At 39.2% G+C, this 8907-nt stretch overlaps 1 protein-coding gene and 1 pseudogene across 1 annotated transcript; both read left to right on the top strand.

The window, feature by feature from the left end:
• Nucleotides 1–771: 771 nt before the first annotated feature.
• Nucleotides 772–5964, top strand: LOC149248632 (calcium-transporting ATPase 2, plasma membrane-type-like). The gene is made up of 4 exons (XM_089450660.1): nt 772–2100; nt 5214–5323; nt 5431–5585; nt 5681–5964. The coding sequence occupies exons 1-4, from the start codon at nt 772–774 to the stop codon at nt 5962–5964; spliced, it is 1878 nt and encodes a 625-aa protein (XP_089306786.1).
• A 1068-nt stretch (nt 5965–7032) lies between these two features.
• On the top strand, nt 7033–8395 carry LOC149248631 (calcium-transporting ATPase 2, plasma membrane-type pseudogene; annotated as a pseudogene).
• The last annotated feature ends 512 nt before the right edge of the window (nt 8396–8907 follow it).

The raw sequence follows: 8907 nt of genomic DNA, 5'->3' as shown, positions 1-8907 counted from the left end.
TACGAGATGGATCTTTAGAGTGGAGGAATCTTTGTGATGTAGAAGCTTACAGAGAGAAGTTCCTAGACAGGCACTTTGATCTGGAAACAGTATTACAGGCAAAGATACGTCCTCTTTCTGTGGCCCCAGGGAAGTCCTTTGTTGGTTTCTTTCAAGATGAAGGAATGGGAGATTCCTTTGAATTTCTACAAGGGGCTATGTCTTTTGACAATATCTGGGAAGAAATTACTAGTGCATGTACTGACGAGGCTGAGTCATTGACTGGACTTGCAAACCCTGCTTTGGCTGCTCAAAATTTACTTCATAGAGGACTTTTCACCAAGTGGGTAATTATCAAAATGGGTTCTGGAGGATCAATGATGGTGACATCAAAAGGATTGTTCTATGCACCTGCATTGAAGGTTGATGTTGCAGATACTGTAGGATGTGGAGATAGCTTTGCAGCTTCTATTGTTGTTGGTTATATAAATTTGATGCCTATGATAACCACTCTAGTATTGGCAAATGCTGTTGGTGGTGCTACAACAATGGGCTGTGGGGCAGGCCGGAATGTTGCAACCAAAGAAAAAGTTTGTGAACTGCTATTGGCTTCAGAAGTAAACAATGACTACGAGGATTTCTGGAAAAGAATACGTGCCCCTGAGTATTTTAGCAAGTCTGAAATAATGTTTGCAAAAGGATCAATCAATTGCCAGGATAATTCTTTCCATGCCATTGAAGTTCAAGATGTAGCCGAGAAATTGAAAGAAGAGACAGGAAAACATTCTGAAAATGTGTAACAAGGGTCTAGATGGGAGTGGCAGTGTTGTTGCACTGGATGAAATAGCAAGTAGTGATCTTAACAATATCATTAATGGTTTTGCTGTTGAATCTCTTCGAACTCTTTGCCTTGCTTATATAGACTTGGAAGATTATTTTGATCCAGAGAGACAAACCATTCTTACAAATGGTTATACATGTATATGCATTGTTGGCATCAAGGATCCCGTGCGTCCCGGTGTCAAAGAAGCTGTTGAACTCTGTAGAACTGCAGGTATTACAGTGAGGATGCTCACTGGTGACAATATTAACACAGCGAAAGAAATTGCAGCGGAGTGTGGCATTTTAACAGATGATGGTGTGACAATTGAAGGACCTGATTTTCGTGTAAAGAGCGAAGAACAGATGAAGACTCTGATACCAAAAATTCAGGTTATGGCAAGATCTTCACCATTGGACAAGCACACCTTGGTGAGACAGTTGCGCACAACTCTGGGAGAAGTTGTTGCTGTGACAGGTGATGGCACAAGTGATGCACCAGCTTTGCATGACGCTGACATTGGGCTTGCTATGGTCATAGCTGGGACTGAGGTTGCGAAGGAGAGTGCCGATGTGGTGATTTTAGATGATAATTTTGCAACAATTGTAAATGTAGCAAGATGGAGGCGTTCAGTATATGTAAACATTCAAAAATTTGTGCAGTTCCAGCTGACAGTTAATGTGGTTGCTCTAGTTTTGAATTTTGTTTCAACATGTATAGCAGGAACTGCCCCCCTCACTGCAGTTCAGTTGCTTTGGGTCAATCTGATTATGGATACACTTGGTGCTTTGGCACTGGCAACAGAACCTCCAAATGATGAGTTGATGAAAAGATTACCTGTAGGAAGAACTCAAAGTTTTATCAGTAATTCTATGTGGAGGAATATAATTGGCCAAAGTGTCTATCAACTCATTGTATTAGCAGTTTTGGAGATGGAAGGAATACGGCTTCTTCAGCTACATGGTTCTGATGCAGAATCAATTTTAAACACACTGATCTTTAATACATTTGTCTTCTGCCAGGTGTTCAATGAAATAATCTCTAGAGATATAGAGAAGATAAATGTATCGCGTGGCACATGTGTATCGCCATGGAAGTTTTGTACCAAGTTCAGGACCATGAAAATAAGATACCTTGCAAAAAAGCAGAGTGGTGTTCAACACCAAAATAAGCATGATAAGGACCTTTTCAATCTACTTGAACAGGTTTTTAGCAATGGTAGCTGTGTCACTTCTGATTCAAATATTAAAGGACAAGACAAATCTGGTGCTCCTTTTTCAGGCAATGAAATTGAAGATAAGGTATACAAACAGAGTAGAGTCTAAGACTGTGTTTTTGAAATTACACAGCAGTTTCGTAGCGCGCTACGAAACTGCTGTAGCTGCATGTTACAATTCCGTTGATCAATTATGATTGACAAAGCGGCAAATCTTTTTGAAAGATTTTGCCATCACACAGGTACATGAGAAAGGCTTACAGCACATCAAGGACGTGGCACTCCATTTTGGGTAATTAAAGGATAAAGAACATGGCTAATTACTTCCGAATATCTTTGAGGAAAACAAAGGCATAAAAACAGGGACAGTTTCCTGTTTCTCAGCAGAGGTAAAAGGATACGACATTAAAGGCCAGCAAGCAGCTACAAACATCCATCACAGCCACCGCCAGAAGGGAACCAGATGTCAAAGAACAAGAACCATTGTAATCAAGGCTATTATTAGCATAACACGGTGTTAGAATCCTACTTGATTTAGATCTCTAAAAACTCCAGTCAACAGTCAGTTGTATTTATTAGTTAGTTAAAGGTTAATAGGTGTCAATAGGAGTAGTTTTCGAATTCCCCTCATGCTTAAGGAGGAATCTCGATTAGTTAGAATAAAAACTCTATATATAGCTGAAACAGCAATGTAATCAGGGTTGGAAAATTTTATGACACAGCTTGTATTTGGCTTATGTAAAGACTCATTTCAGTAATATAATTTTGATTTTACTTCTCAGGATTCATGAAGGATTTCTTATATTCAGAATGTGTGATGTTGTCCTTTCCTTAGTTTTGTTTACAGTGGTATGGATGTATAATCACTCAGAATTCACTGAATGTGCTCTGATTTCCTGTATGCATCTATAAACTGTGTGGTCCTATATGAGTGTATGTTCTGAATATTCAAATGCTTAATGCCCTGAATTCTATGTAAGGTCAAGATCTTTGTTATGTTGAGGTGTTGTTGACTCCATAGGCCCAATGGATAGTTGTTTAATATGTTTCCAGCATTTATATTTGTTACAGCTGTTTCACAAGAGTTAGCCATCTTATCTTAATCAAAATCATTAACCCATCTAGAGAGAGCCCTCTCACGTTGAGGAGGCTAAGCCTCAGCCTAAAGTAGGTTTGAAATAGTTACTTAGAGTCAACCTGACCAGCAGCCTATCAGGATCTGATTTTGAGATAACATTTTGGTGCGTCTGCCGGGAGTCTGAAGATTATTCATTCCTGAAATCAAGAGACTGAACTTCTGAAGGTAGCAGGAGCTCAGAAGAATTTTCGAGGCTGCAATCTACCTTAGCGACTCTATTGTTGAAGAATTCAAAATTCATACATTCATGGTGATTCCACTGGAGTTATGAAGGACCCAGATGCTACCATTCTTATTTCAAGGTATGCATGCATAAATTTTTCAGGAATTCATGGTTTCCCAAATCATTTTCCCAAGGATGCATATTTTCTAAGGAATGGTCCAAAATTCAACGGAGAAGATTTGAGTTTAACTTTGAAGCATATATCAGATTTTTGTGATTTTACCGAGCTTCTTAGGGTTAAGCATGAAGATGTTTGCATTATGTTGTTCTATGATTCATTCCAAGGGAAATGCAAACAGTGGATTGAAAGCTTTCCTGCCAAATCCATTAAGTCATTTGAAGACTTTTGGTTTATGTTTTTGGAGGAATGGATAGATAGATCAGAGTTGGTGGCAAACTCTCCTTCAATTCAAGGTTTCAAACAATGGAATAATGATCATAGTAATGGAGAAACAAATGAAAATTTTTCTTTGTCCTTGTCCTCGTATCTAAAATCATTTGAGTGTAAGGCAGAGGATAAGATGAAATTTTTGGATGAAGTTGCTGAGGACATTGAGAAAGACATTGAAGGTTTAGAAGGTCAAATTCAGGCATATAGTCTTCATAATCATGATCATTATTTTCAGAAGCTTTCTATGGCAGAACACAAGGAGAGAGTGTTGCTTCCTTTCTCTTTCACGATTGAGGAACTGTACACTGTTGTTGAAGATCAGTTTGCACAACCAGAAAGTTACAAGAATCATCAAGCTGGTCATGCATTCTGGGATCCTATAGCTAAATACATGGAAGAGTTTCACTCTCCAGTGTTTCAGTTTTTCTATGAAGATCAGAGGCAATTTCAGTGGCAGTGGTCATCACAATATCATTGTGGCTCTGAACTCCGATGCAGTCAAAGAACTCAAATATCAGATAAGACAAATGATTGGCTACATTGGAAATTTGACATTGATTGAGCTGAAAGAAATTTGAATTGTTAGGGTAGGTAGGTAGGAAAATGCAAATAAGCTCAAGGTTGACTGAGCATTTTTTCAGTAGATGTAGATTTCTTTCTCCTACAGTGGTCATCAAGCTTAAGCCCGAGGTGAAGACCCAAGAAGCTGGAAAGGGATGTTTGTCAAGCAAATTTCCGTTTGTCATAAAAAAAAAAAAATAATGCACTGGACCTACGAGTTCTTAGTGTACTACAGGAGCACACTATCCCAAGTGGAGCCACTGTTATCACTGAAGAAAAATTTCTAAATTGTTCACATTAGTTCGATTGTTTGCCAAAGGGTTGGTGTAAATTTTGGGTCTAGTCTTTTCATCTGGTTTTAGAGTCTAAATAGTTTGAATAGGAATCTTGTTAAGAGTATTGTTGGTATATATAACGGGGTCCATTCTCTGTTTTAGTCTATCATTGGTCTCACATCTCACATGGATATCATATGTCCAAACTCATTTCAAAGCCGAAATTGTCTAGGTGATTTCATAGCGCCTGTAATCATTTTAAAGTGGTTTTGCAGCACATAAATCCTTTTAGCAGTTTCGCAGCGCAACATGTTTTAGATGATTTTGTAGCGCATAATTCATATTTTGCACTGGCTGCACTACGAAATTGGTGATTTGTTCGAATCCATAGCCATTCTTTCACAGCTGTCATATCCATCAAAATCCATCAACAGTTGTCAGCCTATACACTTCGGCTATCATATCCGATAGTGCTGTAGTGTTAGCTACAATCAATTTGTTTCGTCTAGTCTTGAGCCATCTACATCTGTTGGTGACACGTGCTCCAATACTGTTTTCATCAGATTATAAGCATTTTTATTGTCGCTACAGTGATCCTTCATATGTGAAGAAATTGAAGCTTGAGATGCTTACAGCCGTGGCAAATGAGAGTAATACATATGATATTGTGACGGAGCTCAGTGAATATGCCGCAAATGTTGATGTGGCCATTGCAAGAGAGTCTGTCCGAGCAGTTGGAAAAATTGCATTGCAGTAGTATGATGTCAATGCCATTGTTGACCGCCTTTTTCCGTTCCTAGAGATGGAAAAGGATTATGTCACTGCAGAAACTCTGGTTCTCATGAAAGACCTTCTAAGGAAGTATCCGCAGAGCGTGTAATTAATCCACCTAAACAAGCAGTTTCTGTATTTGCTGATACTCAGAGCAGTGAAGTCAAGGACCGTATATTTGATGAGTTCAACAGTCTTTCTGTTATTTATCGTGAGCCTTCATATATGTTTATTGATAAGGAACACCAGAGGATAAGGATAGATTTAGTTTTCGGAATTCCTTTAGTTATGGGACATTGGCTGCAGCTAATCGTGTTGAAGGAGCTCTCTATTTGGACTTTAGAGAAGATGGAGTTGATGACAATTGGATCATCAATCATAAAGCAAATATAGAGTCAAGTTCCAAGGTGATTGAGGAGCCATGTTCATCAGACTCTGATTATACTCTTGTACAACCTCCTTCCATGCGGAGCCTTCTTTCTTGGAAAAGGAGGAAATTGAATTTTCGGTCACCACGAGCAAGGGGAGAGACGCTGTTGAATAAAGCATATGGAGAAGAGGGTGGAGATGATATTGATTTTGACCACTGACAATTATGTTGCCCTATCGACTCTCTTCCTTTATATCATAAGAATGACAATGAAGTATCGCAGGACAGATGTGAATGTTTAGACTTTGGCGATGACCATTTCACCATAGGCAGCTGGGAACAGAAAGATTTTATTAGTAGAGATGGTTAGATGAAGTTGTCGTCTCAAGTTTTATTTGCTTCAATTGATCAGCATAGTGAAAAGGCTGCCGGGGAGAGTGCTTGTACTGCTTTGGTGACTGTTATTGCTGATTGGTTGCATGATAATCCCAATTCCATGCCTATAAAATCTCAGTTTGATACCTTGATACGAGATGGATCTTTAGAGTGGAGGAATCTTTGTGATGTAGAAGCTTACAGAGAGAAGTTCCCAGACAGGCACTTTGATCTGGAAACAGTATTACAGGCAAAGATACGTCCTCTTTCTGTGGCCCCAGGGAAGTCCTTTGTTGGTTTCTTTCAAGATGAAGGAATGGGAGATTCCTTTGAATTTCTACAAGGGGCTATGTCTTTTGACAATATCTGGGAAGAAATTACTAGTGCATGTACTGACGAGGCTGAGTCATTGACTGGACTTGCAAACCCTGCTTTGGCTGCTCAAAATTTACTTCATAGAGGACTTTTCACCAAGTGGGTAATTATCAAAATGGGTTCTGGAGGATCAATGATGGTGACATCAAAAGGATTGTTCTATGCACCTGCATTGAAGGTTGATGTTGCAGATATTGTAGGATGTGGAGATAGCTTTGCAGCTTCTATTGTTGTTGGTTATATAAATTTGATGCCTATGATAACCACTCTAGTATTGGCAAATGCTGTTGGTGGTGCTACAGCAATGGGCTGTGGGGCAGGCCGGAATGTTGCAACCAAAGAAAAAGTTTGTGAACTGCTATTGGCTTCAGAAGTAAACAATGACTGCGAGGATTTCTGGAAAAGAATACGTGCCCCTGAGTATTTTAGCAAGTCTGAAATAATGTTTGCAAAAGGATCAATCAATTGCCAGGATAATTCTTTCCATGCCGTTGAAGTTCAAGATGTAGCCGAGAAATTGAAAGAAGAGACAGGAAAACATTCTGAAAATGTGTAACAAGGGTCTAGATGGGAGTGGCAGTGTTGTTGCACTGGATGAAATAGCAAGTAGTGATCTTAACAATATCATTAATGGTTTTGCTGCTGAATCTCTTCGAACTCTTTGCCTTGCTTATATAGACTTGGAAGATTATTTTGATCCAGAGAGACAAACCATTCTTACAATTGGTTATACATGTATATGCATTGTTGGCATCAAGGATCCCGTGCATCCCGGTGTCAAAGAAGCTGTTGAACTCTGTAGAACTGCAGGTATTACAGTGAGGATGGTCACTGGTGACAATATTAACACAGCGAAAGCAATTGCAGCGGAGTGTGGCATTTTAACAGATGATGGTGTGACAATTGAAGGACCTGATTTTCGTGTAAAGAGCGAAGAAGAGATGAAGACTCTGATACCAAAAATTCAGGTTATGGCAAGATCTTCACCATTGGACAAGCACACCTTGGTGAGACAGTTGCGCACAACTCTGGGAGAAGTTGTTGCTGTGACAGGTGATGGCACAAATGATGCACCAGCTTTGCATGAAGCTGACATTGGGCTTGCTATGGTCATAGCTGGGACTGAGGTTGCGAAGGAGAGTGCCGATGTGGTGATTTTAGATGATAATTTTGCAACAATTGTAAATGTAGCAAGATGGAGGCGTTCAGTATATGTAAACATTCAAAAATTTGTGCAGTTCCAGCTGACAGTTAATGTGGTTGCTCTAGTTTTGAATTTTGTTTCAACATGTATAGCAGGAACTGCCCCCCTCACTGCAGTTCAGTTGCTTTGGGTCAATCTGATTATGGATACACTTGGTGCTTTGGCACTGGCAACAGAACCTCCAAATGATGAGTTGATGAAAAGATTACCTGTAGGAAGAACTCAAAGTTTTTTCAGTAATTCTATGTGGAGGAATATAATTGGCCAAAGTGTCTATCAACTCATTGTATTAGCAATTTTGGAGATGGAAGGAATACGGCTTCTTCAGCTACATGGTTCTGATGCAGAATCAATTTTAAACACACTGATCTTTAATACATTTGTCTTCTGCCAGGTGTTCAATGAAATAATCTCTAGAGATATAGAGAAGATAAATGTATCGCGTGGCACATGTGTATCGCCATGGAAGTTTTGTACCAAGTTCAGGACCATGAAAATAAGATACCTTGCAAAAAAGCAGAGTGGTGTTCAACACCAAAATAAGCATGATAAGGACCTTTTCAATCTACTTGAACAGGTTTTTAGCAATGGTAGCTGTGTCACTTCTGATTCAGATATTAAAGGACAAGACAAATCTGGTGCTCCTTTTTCAGGCAATGAAATTGAAGATAAGGTATACAAACAGAGTAGAGTCTAAGACTGTGTTTTTGAAATTACACAGCAGTTTCGTAGCGCGCTACGAAACTGCTGTAGCTGCATGTTACAATTCCGTTGATCAATTATGATTGACAAAGCGGCAAATCTTTTTGAAAGATTTTGCCATCACACAGGTACATGAGAAAGGCTTACAGCACATCAAGGACGTGGCACTCCATTTTGGGTAATTAAAGGATAAAGAACATGGCTAATTACTTCCGAATATCTTTGAGGAAAACAAAGGCATAAAAACAAGGACAGTTTCCTGTTTCTCAGCAGAGGTAAAAGGATACGACATTAAAGGCCAGCAAGCAGCTACAAACATCCATCACAGCCACCGCCAGAAGGGAACCAGATGTCAAAGAACAAGAACCATTGTAATCAAGGCTATTATTAGCATAACACGGTGTTAGAATCCTACTTGATTTAGATCTCTAAAAACTCCAGTCAACAGTCAGTTGTATTTATTAGTTAGTTAAAGGTTAATAGGTGTCAATAGGAGTAGTTTTCGAA

This window comes from Pinus tabuliformis, chromosome 7 (assembly GCF_031772625.1).
Source record: "Pinus tabuliformis cultivar Carrire ecotype Pingquan chromosome 7, CPIR1, whole genome shotgun sequence".
NCBI classification, from domain to species: domain Eukaryota; kingdom Viridiplantae; phylum Streptophyta; class Pinopsida; order Pinales; family Pinaceae; genus Pinus; species Pinus tabuliformis.
Note: the sequence above shows the minus strand (reverse complement) of the source record. Positions and strands in the feature narration are given on the sequence as shown.

Bases quoted from the DNA above. Each gene is read 5' to 3' on its own strand.
- LOC149248632 (XM_089450660.1), top strand. From the start codon at position 772: ATGTGTAACAAGGGTCTAGATGGGAGTGGCAGTGTTGTTGCACTGGAT. The intron at 5,324-5,430 runs GTCTGTCCGAGC...ATGTCACTGCAG, and splicing joins GATGTGGCCATTGCAAGAGA to AAACTCTGGTTCTCATGAAA. The intron at 5,586-5,680 runs GTGAGCCTTCAT...CATTGGCTGCAG, and splicing joins CAGTCTTTCTGTTATTTATC to CTAATCGTGTTGAAGGAGCT.